Source organism: Numida meleagris, chromosome 4 (assembly GCF_002078875.1).
Source record: "Numida meleagris isolate 19003 breed g44 Domestic line chromosome 4, NumMel1.0, whole genome shotgun sequence".
Taxonomy (NCBI): domain Eukaryota; kingdom Metazoa; phylum Chordata; class Aves; order Galliformes; family Numididae; genus Numida; species Numida meleagris.
In genome coordinates, this window is record NC_034412.1 from 12302793 (window position 1) to 12330250 (window position 27458).

Genomic DNA, 27458 nt, shown 5'->3' on the forward strand with positions numbered 1-27458 from the left:
AACTCTTCAAATTTAAAGGACTGCAAAAATATTTTGCTTCTTGCAAAACACTCCATACTTTCCCCAGACATAATAGTCTGTAAGTGCAATCACCAAATTCACATTAGCCTTAGCAGTTCTTTACTACCCTATGAACAAGATATTAATGAACATTTCTGAATAGTAATGACTACTTCCAAACACTGAAACATTATGACCAGGTATACTGAGGACTCTCCAACCCTGGAGGTATTCAAGTCTTGACAGAACACTTCTGAGCAAGCTGCTTAAGCTGCCTTGCTTTGAGCAAGAGTGGTGGACTAGAGAATCTCCAGAGTTCTCTTCCAAGGTCACCTAGGCTGTGATTCTGCAAGAAAAAATTTAACTCATAAGCCAGTTGGTTACTGTCTCTTTCTTGTAATTGCCACTGTCACTTCAGTGACATCACAGTGTAAACAAAACCCCATTCCAACATAGTAGGAGTGATTTTTTTATAGAAACATCTCCCAAAGGTTACTCAAATAAGCAAACTCACGCACATACTAGTGCATTTTTAAGTTACACTTCCCTCCTCTGTGATCTCTGAAGGTTCTATTTTTTCTTCTATCTCTAAAACCATTCTCTACTTTCCACTCCTAATGAGTGAACAAGGAACTCTGCATGGCCTTGCAGCCAAAGCAAAGTTGGGCAGATTGGTCCGGAATTAAACAGAATACATGAATGCATACATCATTCCCACACATTTTTCTGGAAGTAAATAAAAGAGACGAATATAAACTTATCTTAAAAAAGATTCAAGACTCTTGGGTGGTTTGAATTAGATTATCTTTAAGGTCCCTTCCAGCTCAAGTCATTCTACAAATGTAGTACTTAAAAGGAAAAAAATAATAAGGTCTAAGCCTAAAATTTTAAACAGATTTGAAAACACATTAGGTTAATAGAAAGCGTATGAAAACTGGTCCTTTGAGAAAAACAAGACTATGCAGTTGGGTGGTCTACCATGAAAACTGACATGGTCATTAAGAAAGATGGCCTTTCCCTTCTTCAGTAGCACAGAGACAGAAGAGATGAATGAGGTATGAAGAATGCTCTTGCAAATGCTTTTTCAAATCTTATTCCAAAGGATTGCACATTAACTTTAAATTCAATAAAGTAAGTTTCAAAAATTACAGTTTTGCCCTTTCTAAACATATAACTACACTTCCATCAAGATAAGGCCTGCAGAATTTCTTCTTTTCCAAACATTTAAGGGTGACGAGAAGTATCTTTTATTTTCTAAGAAATATAAAATGTTTGTCAGCTTCCTTTATGCAAGAGAAAAATACTACAGAGAATTTAAAACAGGTTAGATGTTGACTAGAAGATCTTGAACTGCTGTCTGCAGAGAATTAAAAAGAGAAGAGTTGCACGAAAAGAAAAGCCAATGTAATAGAATCCAAAGAGGGAGATCAATTACTATCTTCTTTTAGTCAAAATGCCAAGCAATAAGCCACAACCATTTCTGGCACAGAAATCCCATTCAGGACAGATTTATAAAAGAAAAGCAGTACCCTAATCCGGCAGCATGGAAAAACTACTGCTTCCAAAAACCTGGTGTCATATAGTTTAAACCCCACGAGTGTATTTGCCTCTACCCTCAAGAGTTTCATATGGGATGATGCTTGAAAGAAAATGAGAACAGAAAGAAAATGAAGGCTTACATCTAACAGACCTCACCAGTGGGAGAGAAAAGCAGAAGTGTTTAGAGTAGGAGTGCCTCTCTAAAGAGCACCAAGGGAAGGCCGACAGACTGAGTCCAAAAACAGTATCAAACGAAGGAGCCTTGCCAGCTATTGTAGCACTGAAATTAAACGTAAGAAAGTCTGCATATCTACCCAGAAAATTCTGTCACGGGCAGTTTGTCGATATAGCTCAGCTCATCTAAGCTAAAGTGGATTTGAGTAGTCAGCAATCACACTGTTGAGAGGATCCATTAACCAAAGATTCTGATAGATGGCAATCCTCTGGTAACACTACTAAAACTTTGTATTTATGTCACAGGTTACTAATATCAATATTGCACCAAGTGGTAGATGCTTTAGCTAGCTTAGTAGGTTATCTTACACAATGCCACTTCTCAGATAAATGACCAGGGTAATCATGTTAACCAGATGCCTTCTTGTCTTAAGTTGACCACCAAAATGAGGACCACATTCATAAAATCCTCCAATAAATCATTTAGTCAATATTATTTCCTTGAATGGTCATTTCTTATGACACAGTGTATGGAGCTGTTCTGAATAATACAGATATGCACTGTGGAAACAAACTCATCAAGCAAAAAAATCCACATCAACAAGTCTTTACGTGAAGATTATGAGCTCAGGTCATTGGAGAGGAAGCTAGGAGGTAAACTTATCCAAAGTCTGTCAGGTCAGTCAGAGAAACTTCCTCTCCATGTATTTTTACATCAAAACAATGATGCACCTATAGGCTACTTAAAAAAAAAAAAAAAAACACCACACTTTCAGCAGCCGAGAATGCAAACAAGATTCAAAGGTCTCTCTTTCAAGCAGAATTATTCCTTAAGCATATTCATTTGTTGCAGAGCAGGAGTATCCCCTTTCAGAAGCTTCCACCTGGACCAGCCACACTACTTAAAAAGGCATATAGTTCACTGAATAAAAATACATGTAAAACAAATGCTATCCACATTGCAAGGAGAATTACAAGCTTACTGTAGGTCTAATCACTAGTTCCAAAGCCTAGAATCTGAGCAGTAGCATTCTAGTATAAATAAAAGGTTAGTCTAGGACTCACGTGCTTAGCATTCTAATTCCTGGCTGCACACCTGGCAAATCATTTTATTGCTCTGTGCTTCAGTGTCTCCATCTACAAAATGTGAATAATACTACTGATTTCCTCTGAAAAACAATTTGAGAGCTGTTAAGGGAAAGTAATATATAGGAGTAGGGCACTGCTATTCTAACAGTTGATTTTTACACAGAAACTTTTGTTGAATCTATTATTTGATTAGGATTAATGAGATCATTTCTTTTTTTTCCTTCTATTATTCATTAATTTCTATCTTTTGTACACTGTAATATGAAAGACCATTGGGCTGGGGAAGTTTCAATTGCTAGTTTTATCTGTCTTGCAAGTGGAACAATTCATTTAGTTGCCCAAAGCAGGAAAAAAAGATCTCTCTTTCAGCAGCTGAGCACAAGGATAAACCCCTGTTATATTTCAGAAATCAACAGAGTCTAATATTTACTCTTAATGGTCTCTGTTGGTAGGCCTTAGCTTCCTTATAAGGAAAAGACTAATTAGTTATAACAAGATCTCTCAGAGAAATGAAACTGTATCCAAAGACATCTGCATGTTGTCTTTGTATCTGAGGAATGCAAAAAAATGTCCAACTGCAAATATATATCATGTCTCCCTTAGAGGATTTATTTCTCTCAGGAGTTCCCAAAACATCCTGAAAGAGCTTCTATGGAAAATTCATCCTTGGGAGACTGAGAGAGCATTCATTTGGAGAGATTCTGGCAAAATTTCTCTCTGAGTACACAGACAAAAGAGTTTGAAGAGCATTGGTTAACTTGTGGTATCAGTATAGATTAAAGGTGAAAAACAGGCCAACTTGGAAGGCTCACAAAAAAACAAACACACACCAAAAAGCAATAGCAGCCTTTGCCACCTCCTAATCTCACGGAAGATCAAAAGAGTAGATTTTTGCAATTAAAAACTACAGTTACTTCATTTTATTCTATTTTATTTTTGCTTACAAGAGAGTGTAAGTAAGGAAGAAGCTTGGCAAATCCTTTAAAGCTATGAGGAAAGGTAGTATTTTCCTACTTAACACTGAACTCTTTACTCTTGAAGACTCCACCAAAGAGGCTTTGAAACACAGACCCCTGTGCATACCAGCTCTCCCTTTGGTTTAATATAAGATCAGAGACAACATCTTTAATTAGCAACTGGAATGTTTCTTCCAAGGAAGTATCTCTCCCTTGCTATGAATTCCGAAGAACAGAAGATCACTATGTTACATGAAAAATACTGTGAAAAACACAAGACCCATTATAGCAAAAACATATAAAGACAAGTAATTTCTATTATAATGTAGTGTAACAATTATTAGCATTACTAATGCATTTGTGATTGATAAGCTATATGTATTTATCAGGTAAGAGAAGAGATAAGACAAGTGAATTTCAGTTATTAAAACACCCAATTGTGAAGAATCTGTCTGGAATGCTTACTGAATCTATCTAAAATGCAAACCAGGCAGAAATTTTACTTATACAATACCAGATCACAGATTGAGGAACACACACAGGGCAAGGCAGGCGCACCGGGAAGGACATGCCCTTAATTGATCAGGACACTGAAAGCAGCCAAGCAGAGATTACACTGCATTTAAACTAATAAAAACAGATCATTGTTTGTTTCTGCTTCAGTGCCTTCTCTCCAGGCTTCATTGTCAGTGCCTGACATAGGTTCTACTGTAAAATAATAGATATGGGTAAAGGTATTTCAGAAAATAAAGCTCTTTTCTCCAGACATTGCCTACCAGAACTCACACTGAAACGGGATACAGCCCTATAACTACTTATATAGAGATTTCCCTAAATTTATTTGATATTCAGAGATATTGGGTCATATGAATGACTGGAATAAAACATTCTCATTTTGGAGAAATTCCCAATACAATATTTTTGAAAGGCCACCCTTAAGCTCATTACCTTTAATAAATATCTCTTTTGTGTGTGTTTAATTTTACCAGCAAGTTAACTCGGAAGAAACCATATCTTCAGCCCTCTCATGTAGAGAGCCCTGAAATCATGCACAAGTGACAATCCAACCACAACATCACTTGGAAGCAATTTTCTGTGTGTTTTTATTTAAACAGAATATTCTCACCTCGATGTCATCCCATTTCAGGTCTACAACTTTCTGTCCTGCCCTTGGCTGCCACGTAGGTAGCGTCACCGTTGCTCGTGAGTGAGGCAGAATGATGTCGGGCTCCAGTGTGGAGGTGACAGGCCTGCTTTGTCGCGGAGATGATGCCTCTGCCTGCTTGGGGAGTGAAGGGCTGTGCCGTGAGCGCTCGCAGTTTGCTCCTTCATAGCCTTCGCTGCAGGCACAGAGGTAGCCATCCCCACTGGTGCTGCAGTTACCATGGTGACAGGGGTTGCTGGCACAAGGGTCTGAAATGAACTGAGGAAAAAAAAGTCATCATATAGGTCAATTACTACATATAAAAGCTTTATTTATGAGCTTTAGAAACACCATAAAACAAGATTCTTTTCCCCTTCTGTATTTACCTTCCAAACATATCTAAGAACCAAGCTCATCTTTGATACAACTTCAAGGAAGTAAATTCAAAGGATTAAAGAAGAATATTGACTAATCTATATTCATCACTGCTCTCAGAATATTCCATGCAAACGTGCCGTTAACACATTCAAGCAAAGTGATAAACATGAAGTAGGAGCATGGCTACCACTCACAATCTGTAATTTTCAAAACAATCTTTGAAGTAATCTGTCCAGGGAAAACACCAAAATCTAGAAACATGAGGCAGTAACAGCAGTGGGAATGGGACACAGAGCTCACACAGGTCACTGTGTCAGGAAGTAGCTGTGCATTGCCAGAGCTAAGCACATCGTGTAATCCTATTTGTGGACATAAATTCAATTTTAAAACAGCTGGGCCTTTTGCCTGCACTTCATTTAGTGGGCAGAAGTTTCAGAATCTTACTGACTCTGGTGCTGAAAACTTCCTAACAGGAATGATTAGGGGGAAAAAAAAAAAAAAAAGCTTCTTCTTAAGGCAGCATTTGTAATAGATGAGAACAAGACAGAGCTCAGCAATGTGAGAAAAATCCTGCTCTACGCTCACCTGCTTTCTTCTGATTTCTGCCTTAGATTTATCCACAAGCTAGCCTGTACTCCGTTTCTGGTGTCATCGTTGACTTGAAGGCAAAATGCCTCTTCACTCCACCATGCTGGCATTTGCCTGCACAACTTACTTACAGAGCACATCTACAAACCACTGCCAGGTTCCACCTGATGAGCTCAGCCTCCTGGGGCAGGACAGGCCCTCCATTTGTGGCCATGGTCTCAGAGCACACTCTGACATTCAGCACTGCTTTCTGCAAACACATCAACGCTTTTGTTTACTCCAGAAATAGCTTCCTGATACCACCTAAGAAATTTTTGCCTTATCAGAGCTACATCACTACACACTGCTGACTCACTGTCATCACTTGATTAACTGATACAGCCAGGCAGTTCCCTTGATTTGTCCTCACACCGATAATCAATCCGCCACTGCAAGCAGACATCTTTTGTCTCGACATGCAAATTTCAACCAAGTGTCCCAGCCCCCAAAGTTAGCCAGTTCTTTCCTGCACAATATTCCAGTCCTTCCCTGAGTAAGCAATGCTGCTTCTTATTCTGTTTCTCACTACAGCACCACACTTAATGACAGTTGTAACAAACGTTTAATAATACATAAGAATTATATAAGTTGTATATATCTTTAATGCTACAATTGCCATCCCTCTAGAAATAACCTGGAGTAACTTCACTATTAGCAAAACATATCAGGCACTTAAAGTCTGCAATTTCAGAATCTTTGGGGACAAAGTAATGATTGGGTCTACACTTGGAATTTTCCCTTCCCATCTGTTCAAAGCCCTGGTATCAGGAGCACCAAATACGAATATTAACTCTTCCTTTTCTAAAACCATACTTCTGTTGACCTTGGCTGGAATTTTTCCTCTTAATGGAATATTTTGTACTCCAGGCTCTGTAATAATTCTCGGACAGCAGAGGAAGCATTATTATGAGCATTAACTTTGGAAACTGTTAATTATGAATGTTAGATTTTTTACTGACTGATGCAGAATAGTTAGAGGCCACACAAGAAAATTTAAATATATCCCATATATCTAAATACTGTCTAAAATATACAGTATGCTCATTTATCTTGTTGTTCAGTTGTGTCCCTATGCAAAGTAAATGACATCCATAGCTAATCTCATACATATTAGGTGATGTATTAGACAGCAGGCACAAGATCTGATTCTTCTCCACTTCAAAAGCCAAATATATAGTGAATTTATATATACTTCACATGTCAAGAATCAAAGTGTGGATTTTTACAACCAGGTTGGCTTATCTCCTTAAAGTTTATTTCTCCTTCAAACCAACAGAATATGTAAGTTCTTAGAGGACACCTCCTCAATCAGCAAAATCATAGCTATATATGAGAGAAAAGACGAGGGAGAGGGGAAAAGGATTTCAGGAAGGAACAAAACCAGTTCTGTTCTACAGTTCATCAGGTATGTTTTAAGCTTGCTCTCGCTTCCAAGCAGCAGAAGTTTTCACAGCACTTTCCTTTTCCATTAAGACTGCTGAAGATAAAAATTGTTTCAGGGTAAACAAAGCCCAGACCAAAACCAGTTTACAACAGTTTTTCTCGTTCCAGTGGCTCAAACTAGATCTGAGTTTCAAAGACACGCAGCTCTCCTACTGTTGCATAAGCTCTTCACTTACTCTTTCACAATCTATCCAAACTCACATTAACTCATTTTCATTAATGAATCATCACTCATTCCATTCTGAGGAAATTTAATTGTTCTTGTCACACTTGAAATGTTAACACAAAAGGAAAAAATGTTTCACAAAGGGCACTTCTTTTCCTCTCAAGTCAATACATCCATTCACTTTATGATCAAAATGATCAAAGTGCATTGTGATGGACATGTTCATGCTGTAAACTGTCTTGAGCTTGTCCAATTGCTGAATGGAAATGGGTGTGCGTAAGATAAGCAGTGGTTATTGTGATGTGCCACGCACCGTGTGCCTCTGGAGCTGTCGCTGACGGCCCACACACGTCAGTGAAAACATTTACGTCTGTTTGGTTTACAAGAAGAATTAAAACAGATGAGTGTAGATGGAGAACTTCGCCATGCACTTTCTCAGAATTGAGTTTTATGAGGTACTTCACAAGATTTTAAGATATGATTCCCTTTTCTTAGTTACTATTAATTCTATAGCTCCTTTTTTTTTCTTTCACGAAGCTTATCAAAACAAGGGCAGAGCAGAGAGGAGCGATCCCTTCCCTTGCCCTGCTGCCACAACTCTTTCAATGCAGCCCAGGATGCAGTTGGTCTCCTGGGGAGCACACTGTTGGCTCATGCCCACTGCTACACAGAGAAAAGGAGGATGCAAGTAACAGGAATTTGGTCACTGGCTATTTGTACAAGAATGTAATATAACATCTACCAAAAAATCTTTTTCTTTTTTTCTAAAGATGTATAATTTCAATAATCTTTATTGAGGAAGTATATTTAGTAGGTAGGTCTCTTGCTTTCATCCCCATTTCTCCATTTAATAGTCTGAATGTTTCCATAATACACTCATTGACTAAATAGGTATAGTCAGCAGCTGCAGTACCCAGCTGACAAAGCTGAGTTAAATTATAACATTTATTTGTATGTAATTACTATTTCATATGCCTAAACAGATGTAATTAGTTGAGTATTTTTCCAACAAAAATCCTAAGATAGACGCATACCAAGGTGACCTTGATATTGCAGTTCATTTTCCAAAGGCAGACAGAATATAAACACAGGTATGGTACAAACAATAGGCTTCTAAAAGTATCACACTCACAAACACAGATTGTTAGCCAGTCAGTCCAATTGTTTCCTAAAGTTTTAGTTTCAGATAAAACACTGCAAGATGTATATCTGCAAGATCTTTTCACCAGTAGTCTTTGTGGTGACACCAGTTTGTCATTTAATGCTCATTCAGTGTCTCTTCAGGGTAGACTCTCTTGTTCTACCTGGAGACAGTTAGGACCCCTCAGAGAGCTTAAGGAAATAAAAAGGAAAATCTAAAAAGAAGGCTAAAAAGAACTGCTAAACACTATACAAAGCCCTTCTCCCGCCCGCAACGCTCCTCTTAGATGTGTTAGTACAAAACTAATTTTTGGCTCTCTTTATTGTGACTTCTTGCAATCACAGACAACACTATACAATCTTCCAGCTTGGCTTCAGTAAAATACAGAAAGAACAAAGTCCAGCTCTTAATTAGGGATTCAGCTAATTGTTCAAATCTGTTCTATGCACTGACTGCTAATCTGTTAACAAAGCCAAGCTGCCCCAACAATATCACAGGCTGCTATTTGACACTCGTGTTCCATAGCACCCAATGCCTTCAAAACTGTATCCAGATAGTAAAAGTCAGCAGAGCCCCAAAGCCTCCAGCTTTGGCTCTCTGAGATGGTTTCTCCAGTTACGGGATGAAAGCTGCAGTTTTCAAATAAGTACACTGAATTTAGCTGGTTGAGATTTAGATTAAATATGTTAGTTTGCATGTATTCAGGTAAAAAACATCTTAGGAGGGATTTATATTGGTAGAAGAAACTGACACCTGCTGAAGAAATGCCCTAATACAGAAGCAGAAAACCAGGTAGAGATCATGGGAAGATCCATCCTGCATCACCATCACTGAAAAAGGATCAGATGCCTCAACTTCAAGCACTGTACATTGAAAGTTATCAACTTTTGAACACTATAGAAAGAAAATAATTAAAATCTACAGTCTTAAGATATTATTCGTTTCAGACAGTAAATACAAAAAAATTATGAAACACTTTTTTTTTTAAGCACACCTGAAATACTATACAATGTTTGCATATGTATCCATTTATGAAAAGGAAATGGAAACAGATTTAGATCTTCTACATAGCAATGGAAATAAACATTATCTAGAAATGTAATCTCTTTGAAAGAATGGCTTAATTATCTTCAAACTGTTATTTAAATGTAGACTGATTCAGACCTTCGATCCACTGAAGTTTTAATTCCGTTCTATCACACATTCAACATTAATGCAAACTAGGAAATGAAAGACAAGAAAACAGGATGAATTGAGATGAGGGAAAATAAAAAAATCAGCTGCTCCAAAGAGTGTCCACAGAAGAAGCACTGAAATGAATGTATTAAGCAAATGCATTTTATTCTATTTTAAGGAAATACTTTCTGTGATTTAACGGGACTCAAGCAAGAATTTTGGTTCAATTTCTGGTTCTCAGAAACATCCAGTGTGACCTGAGAACAGTCAGACTCCTCTTCCTTTTCTCTATCTTAGTAAATAGTTTTATCTAAAAAAAAAAAAAAAAAAGCCTTCTGTCTCTTTTCTAACTGTAAAATGGAGATTATATTTCTTTCAACACCTATGTTATCTGGATAATTTTTTTTTTCAGAATGTGAAGAAAAGAACCAACTGTAGATAGGAACTCTCAAGCAGGAATGAGTACAAGTAAATAAAATAATGAAATAAATCTTAAAACAGGAAGGCTAAATCTGTAACCTATGGGCTTCATGTTTGTTTCTTTGTTATTTTTTCCTTTCTCTTCTGTTTTTTTTCCATGGCTATTCAGGTTTCATCAGAACATTTCTGTGCTTAGATAAACAGCAGTATTCAGAGAAATACCCAACTGTAAGTCTTCAAAGTTAGCAAACATTTCTAACTTATCCGTTCCTTTCTAATTAATCTTTAAAAGACAACAAAATCCTATTGGCACTGCATGCACAGAAACTACACGTCATCACAACGAAGTGTCCAGAAAAACAAGTAAGTTGAACAGCACTTCAATTTTCCAACTGTGACCAAACAGAAATAAATAATAATAAATAAATAAATAAATACAGTAATAAAATTAAAAGAATCACTGATGCACTGGGATTATGAGAATTAAAATGAATGAGATTGTCTCATAAGAATGTAAAAATTAACTAGTGTCAGTACTTTGGTGAGCACAGGCTTCTCCACCTTAAGCGTTCCTAAGTATCTACCTTCAATCACTTTTGCATACTTTTAAGGACACTACTGCTACTTAAAGTAATTCCTCTGCCACACATGGAAAACTAAAGTACTACGTCATGGTGCAACTGCCTCACAGTGTGCGGTGATCACTTGCCCCTTGATCATACACACCAAGTCCATATAGGAATCAGAATGTCACAGTTTGCCAGGTTAGAAAAGAAAAAAAAAAGTGTCTATACAGTGTTATTTCTAACTAGAAAATGGCTATTGGCTATGAACTGCTCCTACATGAGCCCTGGGTGTCCTCCCCTTTAAAGAACAGGGAGGCCACGAAGATACAGAAAGTGCCGTCCTGGAAGCCACAACAATCAGGGCTGTATTCCCCACCCCTGAACACAATGCGAGCAAGAACTGATATATTGAATAAAACATCGATATAGCAACTACATTAGAAACAACAAGCTGCAACACAGAGTGGGAATGAATCAAGATCTAGAAGGCTCATGCCAAGAACTGTATCCCACTGAAATGACAATGTAGTCACATCCTTCGAGAATTAAACACTTACTGTTTTCCTTTAGTGGTTGCACTCAATGCCCCAACCCATCAGGAAAGGCATCAATAAGCGCAATAAAGAAGAGAAACCTTTATCAGATAATTTGGAACATGATTCTTTGAAACACCGTTAACTGCGAGCATTTTGGATTGCTTCCAAGCTGCCATTCTCATTCTATGAGTTTTGAATATCCAGAGTAATGAAACTGCCAGAGAATGTAATAAATGGGTAGAAAACATTTTCTTTACTTCAGTGAAGCAGCAAAAATGCCTACAGAAATTGCCTGTTTAATTGACACCAAAAGCATGGCTGCCTAAATCTATTTGAAAAACCAGCAAACATAACAAGGCAAACTTTAAACAGCACGATAGATTTGAAAAACGGAGAACCAGCAAATGGGTAAGTTACCCTTGCATAATAAGTTAACATACATCAGCTGCTTTGCTTTACCCGTCCTCAGGCACATTCTTACCTTGAGGCATACTGAAATAACCACAAAATAAATCGAGATCACTTTCCCTCTGCCTCAACAAAAGGAAAATATCTACTTCCCACTAAGCACAGATTACTGCCAGATGTAAGCACGCACATAAATAATTATTGAGAAGCACCTTGTAGTTTTTCCTCAGCTCTTCTCAGCAGATTATTTTTAATACTATTTTTGTGGTATATATTCCTCTATCCTGCTGGGAAAGGACATTCAAATTGTTTGCTACTTCTATTGATACAACAGATTGAATATTACATTTCCAGCAGAAAAGCTAAACCAACTTAGAATTTTTCATCAATTTCCATACTTAGCAGAAATGTTTTTCAAAAACAAAATGAAGTCAGAATATCCACTCTGAAAATAAGATAGATCAGCTATCTATCAGAAATTATATAAATACATATAGATCTGTGGAGATTAGCAGTGAGGTTTTTTGCCTCAGCATCATCTCATTTTACCGTCAGTAGGGGCTGGCAACCTCCAGGATAATTGTTAAACAGGACACCATTGGCTCTCACATTACCAGTGGTAAAACTGATGGGTAGTTCTGAACAGAAAGCATTAACTGCATTACACTAACGCATCACATTAGTCTGTTTATGCTATTATTACATTATGAAAACATCACACAGCGAAAGAATTACCAATAGTGTCTTCATTCCCTGTTTTCCCTTTTTAGAAGCATTTTTTCTTGAGCAACAGTGGGGTGCACAAGATATTTTTATGATGGGAAATTATGATAAGCAATGTTATGAAAATTCATAACATTTTTACTCCTCAAATGAATTTTATTAGTTTCAAATACGTTATCCACATGTCAGTAACTGAAATTAATTATATGCCATTCCTAAAATACGTACCCTTTGTATTACTGAAGTTATTAATTAATCTTGAAAAATGACAGGTACTATTTTATTTTTAAAAATAGCTAGTATTCCGATCTATATGCAAAGATTTTAAAATATTTTTTTAAAACAAAAGATTAACCAATTCAAATTAACTTAACTTTGAGGTTAAACATATGGGTCATTGCCTAATTCAAGGCTAACAACATTACTTCAATATCTTAAGGTTCTGCAATGAATACTCTCAGTTATGTTGAAATTGGGGCTATCACAGCAGGAATAAATTTCCAATATTTTTATGAAACAAAAATTCCCAAGCAAAATCCCCCACTGGGATTTTCGAAACTATGGAAATTACACACCTAGTCTATTAAAGTAAAAAGAACTTGAACTCCTAAATCTTTTTCTGTTTTAAGAACAAGAGCATGCTACAACCTCTATTCAGATACATTAAGTTTTACAGAACCTTCTGTTTGTCTCTCCTTAAAAACTTTGACCCCAGTGAAAAGTTCAAGCCAGATTTGGTTTACATTAGTAGACAGTGAGAGGACAACAGGGAATGGTTTTATACTAAAGGAGGGGAAACTGAGGTTAGATGTCGGGGGGAAGTTTTTTCACTGAGAGGGTGGTGAGGTGCTGGCACAGGTTGCACAGAGAGGTTTTGGGTGACCCATCCCTGGAGGTGTTCAAGGCCAGGTTGGATGGGGCCCTGGGCAGCCAGAGCTGGTGCTTGGATCTAGAGGTCAGCAACCCTGACCGCAGCAGGGGGGTGGGAACTAGGTGATCTCTGAGGATCCTTCCAACCCAAGCCATTCTATGACCTCAAAAATAATGAAACTTCATTTACAGGCATTGTATAAACTAGTAACCAGATGGAAAATCAGGTCTTTTTGAGTGCTCTAACTGCCGAAAAGATCGCAGCATATGCTCACACTTAAATGTAAGCAACATAGCTACAAGACAGAGCGCCCTTACTAAGTACAACAGTAACAACTCACTTTCTGTGGCATCAACATCAACCAATCTCAAGACACAAATACATATTAGGTAAGATTTTGTTAGTTCAAGTACTAATGGTATTTCTTGATTTAGACATCTGAGGCTTCAGACATTTACAGATGAGGTAAGGCAAAAATAGGCACACAGTTCTCACAAGAGCAACAGGAGCAAATAATAGTCATGAACTAAAGCTATGAAGTTAAACTATCCACAGCATATAGAATCTTGAAAAACTCAATGGTTGTGACAAGGGGCTACTCTCCTAGCTTTTGCCCACAAAAGGCTGTGGAAAGAGGAAAAGATCAAGTATACAGAGTAACTAAAGAGGTGTGGCATAATCATTCATTGATGCCTTATTTTCCAAAACAAGTATGAACAAACAAAATCTTGGGAGTGTGAAAAGAACAAGTAATAATAATTTAAAGCTACAATACATCAAAAAGAAGGCATTTTACCACCTGAGCCATTTGGCAACAGAAAATGCTTAAATACCTGGTCATATAGAGGAGCATTTTAAATAACAGCATTACAACCGACATTACTGCTCTCAGTTAGAAACTGCTGGCAGAAATGTAAATCACAGGAATGTGGTCTCCTGTTTTTTTTTTTTTTTATTTCTTAAACATTCTACCAGATCATAATGAGATTAACTCACTTTTTTATTTTAAAATGGGGTCAGAGATAATGTAGAAAAGTCAGTGTCTTTATCTCATAACCAAAATGCATGCCTGCACATAAAGAACAATGTCCAGTGGGTTTCAAGCCAACATTCAGTTCCTGATTCCTGAAAAATTTATCATTTTACTGCAAAAGTAATGGGATTCAATATTTGAATGATGGTGGGAGTAGAGGTAAGAGCCCAAAATTTCTCCACCCTTCTTTGCTTGCTCACCATCACTCAGTCACACTGGCACCCATCCCCATCCTCACTCACTCTTGGCCCTGCGATTCTTGCTCTGTGAAAGCGGTTTGAACTACAACACTTTATCTCACATTCTGTGACAGGCTGAGTGAACTCAGTTGCTTCCTGGCAGCTAACACACAGTAACTTGTTAAGAAATGACAGCAGCAGCATATGCCTGCACCTTCAGAATAGGACAATCTTCAGATGCATAAAATAGATCTCTGTATACACTGGCTAGGGGCAGTGCTTCCTTCAACCCCAACTGAAATAGCTGTTTTGCCAAACTATTTTCTTTTGTCACCACTGAAACCATTTTTTTGTTTTAAATAAATTATCTTGTGATCCCAAAGTCCTTCTAAAATTATTATTAGAAATAAACTCGATGATGACTTACATAACATACACAGTTACTATCATTGAGGGCTTTATCTTTCTGGTTAATGCTAGTACAATCTTTCTAATGTGAATTTTTGTTTTTTTTACTTGTAATTTCATCCTCTAGATCAGTCTCACGTCTCTATTTTATAAATACAGACTTTCTGTTTCTTTAGCACAGAGGACTCCAGTCTGAATTTTCTTATCACAAAGACTGAAACTACCTCAAAAATCTCTGGTGCAGGGAACTGAAATTTTGTATTTAGCCCACCCCTCTAGGGCAGTGGATCCAATCTCAAGTCTCCTGCAGTTACAGGGAACCTGTCATCACAAAGAGCAGAATTATTCCTCTGTGTGCTTACTAATTTTTTTCTCTCAGTCGCATCAGAGATAACAAGCAGAAAGTTGTTTGTCGTAAGATCTTCCAACTGCTGTCTCCAGGATGCCGTTTATACTCATTGTTCAGCATGATGAAAGATGCGTACAGAAAAGGTAGGATGAATGTCAGTAAAGTACTGCCCAGCAACCAACCTCATCATCTATCATTTTAAATCTGCCCTAGAAGATTGTAGCTGTTACCAAACGCATTACAATATTAATGAACACTGGAAAGGATTTGTGCCCCCTCTGGATGAAGGGGCACAAATGAAAGGGCTCTTCCCCTTCAGAATATTAAGTATTATAGTCGCATCTTTTTTTGCTTAAGAGGGTAAGGATTTACAGATCTTATTGAGATCACGCTGGGAAGCTTGATTTTTACTACAAAGACAATAGCAGCAGAATTCGATTTCCTGCAGATAGCTTGAACGGCCTTTTATTAATTAGAGTCCTGCATGCATGCTTGCATTTTTAATAAGGTTTTCTGTAGTTTTTATTTTCTTCTTGTATTTTTGCAAGATTTCATTAATTCTCGTAGCAAAGCATTCAGTTTTGGTGGCAAACCAAATGTCATCTACTATAGCAATTTGCGATAATGGACAGTAAGACCTGTACAGCAGTGCTTGATATCATTTCAGACGTAAGGAGGAACTTCTGCGGATATTCAGATTATGAGGCACTTAGGGGCTGAAGCCCTTGCCTCTTTATGCAACAGCTACAAGAATTAAAGGGAATGTTCCCTGCTGCCATAAAAGAATTACAGTTGGTCCTGGCAGTTATCAGCCAGCCTACTGCCTCCCAGTCACATGCACTGAAGCACTAGCATGCTGTCATTTCCATGGCTTAGCTCTGATGTGTTAGTGACAGTATAAAAAATGCTACATTACCTACAGTAATTGTATTGAAAGCTGGTGATTTAGGAAACAAGTGAACAGGCAGCAAAACATGGAGTCTACAAATAGCAAAGCAGTTTAGTACATTTTGCACAATAGTGCATCTCCAGGGGCCCACTGAACTCGACAAAACTCCATTTGTAAATGTGTGGATTTGCATCACAGCATGAAATAGAATCTTTTGATAAATGCTAAATATTCTTGAAAAATACTGAAAACTACACATATACGTCTTGCAACAGTATTGTGTCCATGACCTTCAATAAATACATGAATACTAAAATTAAATAAATAAAAAAAGAAAGAGAAAACAGGAATAGAAATGTAGTAATATTAAACCTCTCTTACAAGATGCCACGTAGGAAGTTTCAGATGGACAAAAAAAAAAAGGTTCATTAAATCCCTGCTGTGCCATATCCTACATATCTTATTGTGTCAGGTTACATGGTATTTTAAGACACTACACAACAGCTATTCCTTCTGAGGACAGAAAGTACATTGGGGTAGGAAAAGATTCTTACTGCTGCATCTGCAAAATGGCAAACAACAACATAACCTCATTATGGTTGTATGTTGGTAGGATTTTGTAGCTGTTGTTTTTCACTTGTCCCTGTTCCGGGACCATTAGTTGCATCAAAAATAGTTTTAATTAATATGAGTGACTAAAAGAATGACAAAAATAGGGACCAAAAAAAACCAATAAGTCATGAAAGCAATTTTCTTTTCTTTTCTGTTGCTTCTGTTTTGCTTCCTTGTGCCCAGAAAACATTTTGGATTTGCAGTGCTCTTTCAAGATTCCATAAAAAGTCATAAAATTTGAAAACCATGATGTGATTAACTGATAATCCTAGCAAAGCTCTTCTCTTGTTTTTAATATACTTGCCTTTTGCCTCGCAGAAAATCTTTTTGAATTAAAGACCTTTACAATATTTTTCTGAGACATAAGGTTTTTTAAAATACTATATTGATAAAGAAGTTATTTTGTCTGGTAATTTCTTATTTCTCAAAAGACATTTCAGAGGGTGGAAGTGGGACAACTCTGAAATTGGAAAGAAATAATGATTCCAGGAGAAGAACAAAAGAGTAGTTGATCAGGAAAGATATTTTTTGACAACACAAGAGAAAGAAGTATTATATTAATCAAAACATCTAGTTGCAGAATCAGTCTGATTTTCTAACATTAAAGATGAATCATGGGTTCAGGGTTCTTTTTTGCAACAAAACAGACATAGATGAAACAGAAAAAGAAATATGGCTAGTGCTAGAGCTTTTAGTGCAAAGAAATAGATTTGCCCTGCAAAGACAAGAATTTATGTATTTTTTGTAAACAAATACAAATATTGTATGTATATTTTTATTTTATTTTTATGCTAATATTCTTATTATTGAATAATTCAATTGTTACTGTGTGATTTTACCTAAGAATATGAAAACATTAAAAAATGTGTCAGTGCTAAATAATGTTTTCTGTATCTTTAACGTGAGATCTCCACCTTAAGTCATGTCCTCGAAGCACTCAGCTGCAAGATACTCATAGAATATGAACTGCTAACATTAACAACAAAAAGCTAAGAAGAAATTATGTCAAAAACATTACTTTCTGAAACATTAGGTTTCTAAACCAGCTGAAGCCAAAAATGCTACTTACGCATGTAAAGCATATATATTATTGCTTTTACTTATAAGGTTCACATGCAGGAGGAATACAAAAATCCATCTATTGCCAGGCGCAGAGCAGAATGAATTTTTAGAACTATTGAGATTTCCTGTTTACAACAGAAATGCCCTTACAATAATTTAGTCTCTGTTCTGGAAAAATCAGGCCCCTCCGCTTCCAAAAGGCTTTCTTGTGGAACTCTCCAGAACTCCACTACCACTCCTTGCTCAAATGTTTATAAGGTCTCTACAAAAGCTGCAATTTGTGATGATTGCAGAGCCATCTTGGAATACCTACTTCAATGATATCCTTGAAGACTACAGATTTTTAGACCCTGCTGAAGAAAAAACAGCTCCTTTACAACTTTTGATAGGTTAGCAGATCCACGTAATTTTTTCTCTCTTCTCAAATGATCTGCTGCTTAATTACAAGCTCATCTGGAAAGATCAATACTGCTTGGCAGTAACCAATTCACTATCATAAGTTTCCTACATTTGATTATGAGAAACTCAAGTCAATTTTTGTTATTCACATGTGCATGCTCTATCAATACTTCCTGAAATCCTGGGACCACATATGGGAGAGGAAGAAAAAAAAAAAAAAAAACAGAACAAAAATATATTTCACGGTCTTAAAAATAAAATCAAAAGAAAAATACTATGAGACTATGACATCCAGACACACACTAAATCTTCATGGTATTCATCCTTAAAAGAAATAGGCCTGAATTCGTCAAGTGCCTCAGGGATGGAGAGAGACAAGACTGCATATGGCCTCCTCTGCCATCGCTGACTTCATGCAACAGCAACAACAAAAAAGGGTAAAGGAAACATTAAGTTCCCAATAAAACCAGATAAATCTTTGTGTTCAGTATTGCTTTCAGCAAGATCAAATCGCGCTCACTATCTGTTTTTGCCATTCCAAATGGAACAAAGGGGTGGATCACTGGAAAGCCTAAGACAAGGAGTAAGGCAGCTTCAAATCAGCACCAACAGCAAACATAAATAACAATTAGCTAGAACAAATGTATTTAAAACACTGGTATACATAAAATATGATACTTAATTATACCTAGAGCTCTAATTTGTCCAACAGCTTCACTTTCATTTAATTATTTTGATTTCAAAAACAGCCTAGCAGGAATGAACTAGTGCCCAAGTCAGTTTTACTGGAATTCAGTGGCTATGCAGAGTCAGGTTAAATGTTGGCTGAGGTCTGGCCAGATATGGTGGCCCTGACTAGATTCAGGCAGTAAAGAGAAACCTGCAAGGCAGAAAAAAATTCTGGGATCTTTGTCTTTCTAGGTTTGTAGATCAGATTTGAATTTAGAAAAAGTGAGAGACCGAAAGGTAAGGAAAAACCAGGTGGCTCATGCACAAGCTTTCTCACACAGCTTTGCCAGCATATTGCCAGCTTGAATTGTCACACTGCTGTTATTTTTCTATTAGCCTTTAACAGAACAGACTGCATATTTTATAAAGACGTTCAAGAATAATTTCTTGCACACAAAAATGCCAAGTAACGAAGAAATAATTAGTAATCTCATTTTAATTTATGACCTAAAAGAGGATTTGAATCTTGATAAGACATGGAATATTGCTCCTGAAAACCTAAAAAGGAAAAAAACCCACTTCAGACTGCCTGATTTATGACTTCCTCACACTATGATTCGTTTAACAAAAAAATGTACTAAACTATTTACATACTCCCTCACTGCACAGAAAAAATACCACAATGCAAACTAATTATTTTTGTCATCTGGGGATGTTGGTCAGTATTATTTATGTCGAAAACACAGCTAAAGAAATTCTGGGTATCTTCACTGCACAACTAGACACCGAAACCTCCCTCCTAAACCCAGTTATATTACAGCAAGTAGTGCTGCATGGGTCTGCAAAATGCCTTACTGTGCCATTGACCAGGATAGAAAAGAAAGCCATTCTCCACCATAAATGTCCAGAGACTGAAAACTGGTATTCCAAATAGACTGGAGCACAGCGTTGACCCATCCTAAATATCTTTAGGATCCCTTTCTCCAGTCCACACAGACAGAAGTCAGAAAAATGAAAGCAAAGCAAAGCAGTTTTTGACAAGCCATCTGGTAAGACAATTACTGTTTCTTTTAAAATAACTTTCCATATGTTGGTAACTACTTATATTCTCTTGTCCCATAATACAATTACTCTGGAACTAAAAACACATGCTGGAGTGCAGAAATTAGAATATATTCACAATTTAGGATATACCCAAGAGCTATTGTATTTGTTCTTTTACTTAATATAGGAAATTCTGCCAGCTGATTTATTACTGTTCTTCATCACCAATTCTTATTAGATTACAAACTGCAATGACTTTGCAGAACAAAGCACTGTTATACTGGGGTTAGGTTTGTTCCCCTTCTCTTCTTTTTTTTTCTTTTTAATCCACCATATTGCTAAACCTGTTCCATCTATTTAGCCTGTACTTCTTATTTTAGTAATATTTCCAAAACAGAATTACTTATTTCCATTCCAGTAGACACATTCTACATTCTCATCAGCCTTCCTACAGCCAAGCTATGTTACCGCACATCAGCAAATCCAGTGCACTGAATGCTTTTTTACCCTAATGCTGTAAGTCCCTCTTCTGCTTATTATTAAGACGGCAAAATTTTCTTCGCATATTTTTATTTATCATATTGCTTATCAGGTTAAATGGGAGGAAAAATGCCTGTCACTCCATATTGCATATAAATGAAGTATACAATTCGTTATTACCTTAATGATTACTATTAGATGTCCCTATGAGCTTGTCTGGATTTTCAAACTACATCAGTCTACCTAACAAAATGTCTTACTTTTGCTTAAAAACTGCACTCTAAGTAGTAACAAGTACATTTATATTGAAGGAAAAATGAACTAAGGTTGCCAGCTAAGTACTTGTTTGAAAAAAAACATGAAACAAACAAACAAAAAAAAAAAAACAATCAAGACCTAAGACAGAATAAGCCATCTGTAAAGCAAGTTGTAAGATAACTAATGATAAGATAGCAGATTTTATATTCTTCAAGAAATAAAGATCGACACATTTCAGCAGAAGCAATACATGACATACACACTCTTAACATTCAAACACCTGCATAACTAAGTGGCAGAAGTTCTCTCAATTTAGCAGTGAAAGCCTTTCCTCCATGAATCTGTATCATAGAATAATAAATTCTGGATTATCATTTTTTTAAAATTCATCGTATTAATTCATACATATGCAAGCATGGTGTTCAAACAGCAGATTTTATCAGATTGTCTAGTTTAGTTTTATTTTTTTTTATATACGGTAGCCTAAACACTTCTGTGCACAGAGGCAGATCACTGGCACACACACAGAAGCTTACAGCAGAAGCATCAATAGTAAATTACACCCCGTAGCAGGTAGCAGAATAGAAATAATCTAACAGTGCAAGAAACTCTTTCCAGACAAAGGAAATTTCATGTCCCATAATTAAAATGACATACTCACCAAGACTGATATGAAAATGTCAAAGCACCTGTTAAATCAAAGAACCACAGAAATTTTCATCTGAAGTTTATCAGTTTGCATACTAATTTGTTAATGGTACAGATTATCTGATCCCTGCAGTGAATCATAGAATGAGCATAGAATCACAGAATGGCTTGGGCTGGAACGGACCTTAAAGCCCACCCAGTCCCAACCCCTGCCATGGGCTGGCTGCCCCCACCAGCTCAGGCTGCCCAGGGCCCATCCAACCTGGCCTTGAGCACCTCCAGGGATGGGGCACCCACAGCTTTGTAGGGCCACCTGTCTCAGTGCCTCACCACCCTCTGAGCAAAGAGTTTCTGCTTAATGTCTAATTTAAATCAGCCTTCTTTCAATTTAAAACCATTAACCTCTGTCTCATCAAGTGCAATACTGACCTGAATAGGACATCATCCTTGATTTTTTTCTTATAATCAATATTTACCGCAGACTAAAAGCCAGGCACCAGACAGCATAGACAGCCATAAAAAAAGTGCATCAGGAATGAAAGCGTTAAGAGTAAGCAAATTGAAAAAGAACAATTATGGCCATTCTCCAAGAAAGAGGAAAAGCAAATTTTGAAGGAGAAATAGTCACAATATAAATTACATGTATAAATAATCTTGGGCAAGACTGCCTTTACTTAGACACAACACAGAAAAATCTTCACTTTATATACATAGCATTCAAAAAAGCTCACCTCAGCCTAAGATTATTATGAATGGACCAAATTTCTATGATTTAAATTACAGGCCCCATCCTATAAATGCTCTCATATCCATGAGAGTGGAAGTTAGTATGACTGTTGAGAAGTGGGGCTTTATCTTCGTGTAAGAGGGTCAAAAGTAGTTGAGATGTGCCTTAAAAATGAGATGACTCTGTTTAAAGCGGGGCTCCCACTGTACCTGCTCCATTCTTTGTTCCAGAATCTTTCGCCCTGTTATTGCATTCTACCTGCCTTCCCACCCTGATCAAATGGGAAAATGTCACATTTCACTACAGTGCTTGTTTAACTAAACAGGAATTTACTTCATTCACAATCCTTTGATATCAACAGAATACCTTAAAGAGTGTTCTGGTAATTAGGGAATGTGTCATTCTCAAGCAAAATCTTCTGTAACTCAAGAACAAGTTCAGAAGGGTTTCTTTCAGACAGCTCCAACTGCATCTCTTTGTACAACTAAATACCGAGAAATCTGTACTGTATATAATGGTTGTATTGTATATAACATGCTGTAAAAAATGCAGTTTTACTTCATCATATCAGTTCTTGAAACATAAACCTTACCTTACTCCTTAATTTTCATTAAAAGGAAATGCAGCCTTCATTTTCTCAGCGTTTTCTTAGTAATAAGTCTATTTGTTCCCAAAATGTATTTCATTTTAAAATACATTCAACTTACCTTTTTTTTGTTTAAACAACAACAACAAAAAGTAAATGTCACAGCCCACATATTTTGAGACACATAGAAGTATAGAATAAATATTTGTATATTTATTCTTTACAGCAAAAAAGTAGATTTACACTTTTCTCCTTTTACCACGAAGATACAGCAAGCTTTTGAAGGATAAGGCAGAATAACTAGAAGGCTTTAAAAAAGAAAATCTCATTCTGTACTTGGAAAAGTTTGAGACTGAAGATTTGAATCCAACTCATGTGTTCTACGAAAACGTCCTGACTCTAAGCATGACGGTTATTCTGAAGTAAGTCTCCTTCAGTCCACTGTTAACATTTTATATTAGATTGGTAATTATGCATCTACTCCAGAAGACACTTAAACTTAGTTTACCAAAATCCAGGTAAGTGCCTTTCCTACTGAGGGAGGGAGATCTTCAGCGTCAGTTTGTTCAAGCAGGATATTTAATCTTTATTGCACTACAGATTTCCCTACAGAAAGGACAGAGCTACACGTCACTTTGTAGGTTACCATACCTAGTCAAATTACTGTAGCTGCAGCAGATCAGCCACAGCAGTGAGGAATTTGCTAGAATTTCTTAGTCTACCTACCAGTATTTTAAGTGTCTACACACATGAGCTGTCTTACTCAGGCATCAATACAAACTGACTACATCTGACACCAAAGCCTCCAACTATACATGCATTTCCATCCAGAAGCCATCACAAAGCTCATCCATGTCAAAACAGCTGGGGTCATCAGTAAGTGAGAAGGTAAAACAAGTGGGGTTGTTAGCTAACATTGACTTACGTACAATCGCTCGACCTTTCTTTACTCTGTAATAAAGAATCACATCTCCACCTTTTAGAAGCATATGAAATCCATCACTTATTTAATACCTTTTCCACTTTTTTCTAAATAATATATCTAAGACAATAATTGGAGTTAACAGTAAAAATAACTTGAAGGATAGGTGAACATGTTCACTGTTTCAGAACAAAACAGTAGTGACAGCAACAACCTAAAAACATCAAACTTCAGCCAGAACAGGCACATGACATGTATTTTGCTTTGTAGCCTTATATCATAATACAAATGTCATCTACCTACGTGCTGTCACAGAATATTGAAAACAAAGCTTTTGCACCTCACAAAAAATATATCAAATTAGATTTTATGTGTATTTGTTTTTTTGCTTATAAAATATTAATGAGCTGGTCTATAAAAAAAATTCTCTCTTGACAAACCCCTCCAACAAGGAAAACAAGCAGAAAATAATGCTGACTGACTGTGGAAAGCCTCCTTCACCCCATCCTTCTAACACACACTCTTACTTTTACCCTTGCATGTTAGTAATAAGCCACCAACCAGACTGCTGCTCTTACGAAAAGTGCAGAGTAAGCAGATAGTTTGGAATCCTGCATCTTTTAATTCTTCGTCAGCAAAAATTACTAAGAAAGCTTGAAATTTATCAGTACATTGTTTGAATTAATGTGCATGACAAATCTAGTGATCAGGTCTTGCTTTACATAAGTAAAGGGGTAAAAACATAGACAAAGCACCTGCAAAAGGCCACTCCATCTGGCCGTGTAAGAACATGTCAGACAGAGAGGAATAAAGGTAAGCTTCTCTTAGTGTTCTGACAATACCAAAAATAGCAACTTCAGCTCTGAGAACTTGAGAAGTAAGAATACATGAACCAGAAAACAGCACTTAGGCAGAAGCCATGAGTCACTGGCATCGGCTTAGCAGAACACACACAGTTCCCATGGAATCCGCTTACTGGCCACACTCAAAAGTCATGCTGAGTTACAGAAATTGGTTTTGTTACATTCTTTGTGCAAGAATTCTTCTGTAACAGTTTTTCAGTAGTTATTTCAAGTTAAATTGTAACCATAAAGATGGGTTATTCTCATTGTGTGGGAATTTTATATACTCCTAGCAAAGACATCTTTCACCTTCAAAATCCTCCGCTTGTATTGCTGGGCAAAACCAAGAGAGTGGGTGCCCAGGGCAAAGAGGACTGTTAGCCCGGAGACAGGCAGCTTCCCAATATGTTCTGCACACAGTCCAAAATATTTTATGCCCATGTCACATGAACCAAGCTTTTAACTTTCTTTTTTTCTACATTCTGACAATAAAGCAGTGAAAGCGCAAGCTCTGCTAGACCTCCATGTCAAGCCACCCACTTTCCTTTGTGACAAACTGGAACAGTTCTCACACAGTAATCATTCTTTCTAGGAGTATGTCAGGGTCCCCATTTGTGGCCTATTTTCTAGATGCTATATCACATATGAACTCCTACAAGTTGGAGAAGTATTAGCAAACTGATGGTTTTGGTTGATACCAGCACTGTAAATTCAGATTATTGTTTGGGAGATTATTGCAGTGAGCTTAAATGACCCAAATCTGATAAGCAAACTCCACCTCTCCACAAGATAAATCAGCTTGAATGTTTCTCAACACGAGTATGAGTGTTTTAGAGAATCCTTTATACAGTCTGCTTCAAATTATATGCCCCGAGAAGGATTAACTTTCCTTAGCTGATCATCGTTATCTAGATGGAAATCTGCATCCAAGAGAAACAGTTTAATAACTCAAAAGTTTTATCTGAGGTACCTTCAGAAAAATTACACTTTTCAGTCACTTTTCAGCAACTGTGCAGCAGAGTATCTTTCATAAGAAAGTCTAAATGTAAGAGCTTAGTATGTGATATTGTCCTTAAAGTCTGCTAAAAATTTAACTAGCTGGAATCCAAAACATGAGATTCTAAACTGAGAAGCTGTTAAATAAAACATGTAGGAACAGACTCAAAGCTTTCATTTGGAATTCTATTGTGGCCATTCTATATTTGGAGCTTAAATGTCTAAAGAATTACCTCAGATAACCTATGACATATCTGCAGGAAAAAGAAGTCATTGTCTGAAACGTGACATTCATACAGCCTACATGAAGTGACAAAGTACCTAAGCAGTTAAAAACAGGTTTTTCAAATAATTTCTCTATTTACAGTTAGTAGCGTTTAACTATTCACTCCAGAATGGACAGCCAGCTGATGGAAAGCAAAACAGAGACAAATGCCTATGCATGTTGGGGGGAAAAAGAAGCTGAAAGGTTTTGCTGTCACGTTTAGCTCTTTCTATAAAAAGGCCTATATTTCAGTGTTCCTAGGGCTGAAAAATAACCTCTCCCCTACTGCTCTTCAACTATGTGTGATAAGAACCACAACTCTAGCCACCATTACCAGAGGTTGGTAAATATTGCTCTGAGTTTGCTTTTCTGTTATTAGACCATTCAGTTAATTAGTTGATCCTGATATATGAACCAATACATCTGGGAGAAATCAAATCCTGATAGTATGATAGAAGAGGTAACTGAAGACCCACTTTTCCTAATAGAATCTGCATGCTCTGTGAGCAAGAACAAGACAACACTGCCTTTAACTGCCTCTGTCATGAGCTTAGCAGCTTCAGAAATTTCTTGTTAACTTCTCCCATGTAGGAGAACTTAGTTTTTCAAAAAACATGCTATGTTACAAGATGCAGTTATATTCAATTTCAAAAATATTAACATGTGCATACACCTTTTGAAACAATAAAAATGAAAATAAATGTATTAAGATAACATAAGTCAAGACTTCGGAAAACTGATAATTACTTTCCTCTGCAGATTTTTTCTTACAGGTAAATTCTGGCAGAGTATTCAGTCCTATCCCACATCAACTTCACTTCAAATTTGGTGAATCTAAATTTTCTCACTTGCATTACATCAAGAAAACTCTTTTTCACTACAGATTCACACAACTTTTTCTGTTCAGCTGCTGTTATAACACGCAAAATAACGGTCATTCTTTTTTTAAGAGTATGAAAAAATACGTACCATTGAAACTATCCAGAGTTCAATGTGAACCAACACTCCCTGCTACTAAGGTATTGTGTAAGAAGCAAAAAATCACCTACAGGGCATTATTTCAGTTACAACAGTTTCTTCTCAATATCAAGCTGTCCAGGACATTGGCAAGAAAAACTTGATATATTTTTTTCTTAAACTGCAAATAATTAAGGGTAGCTATACACAAATTAATAAGCAAAATACATGCTAGTGGCAATGGATATACATTTGGATTCAGTTTCTACATAATTATAATGCCAGATTTCCCTGTGTCTATTCATATTATTCTACATAATTGAGAATTCATTATCTGTTGAATATTACGTGTAAGTCCATTTATTTTTTAATGAAACCAAAACAAAACAGCTGAAAATGTTCCCCAATTTACAAAGACATCTACATTAAATTTCCTTTTTTATTATTTTAATTAGGAAAATGATATAATATGTGAGCCTAATGTAACTGGCAAGATCTCAAATCGTATGCAAATACACTGTTATAAAGTTATTAAAAATATTTGTGACAATCTAATTAACTACTGTGCTTGTCAAACTTGATGCACTATTAGAGAATGTTACAATTTAATGCTGTGCCTACCTATTCAAAAGCAGAAAGAAAACAGATAAACAGAAGAACAGTGCATTATTACTAGTAACCTGAAGCAATTAAGATTGCAATAGTCATCCAGAACTGCAGTAAAACTGGGAACCTTACTACCTCAATGTAGTAATGTCAGAAGACATGCAAGATGC

The 27458-nt window shown here is 36.6% G+C and overlaps 1 protein-coding gene across 1 annotated transcript in view; it reads right to left on the reverse strand.

Annotated features, from left to right (window-relative positions):
• The window catches only part of DNER (delta/notch like EGF repeat containing), a 117876-nt gene that overhangs the window by 68027 nt on the left and 22391 nt on the right, over positions 1 to 27458 (reverse strand). The window contains exon 2 of the mRNA XM_021395825.1: positions 4885 to 5181. Within this exon, the coding sequence (XP_021251500.1) occupies positions 4885 to 5181 (297 nt within the window). The remainder of the gene's footprint in view (positions 1 to 4884; positions 5182 to 27458) is intronic.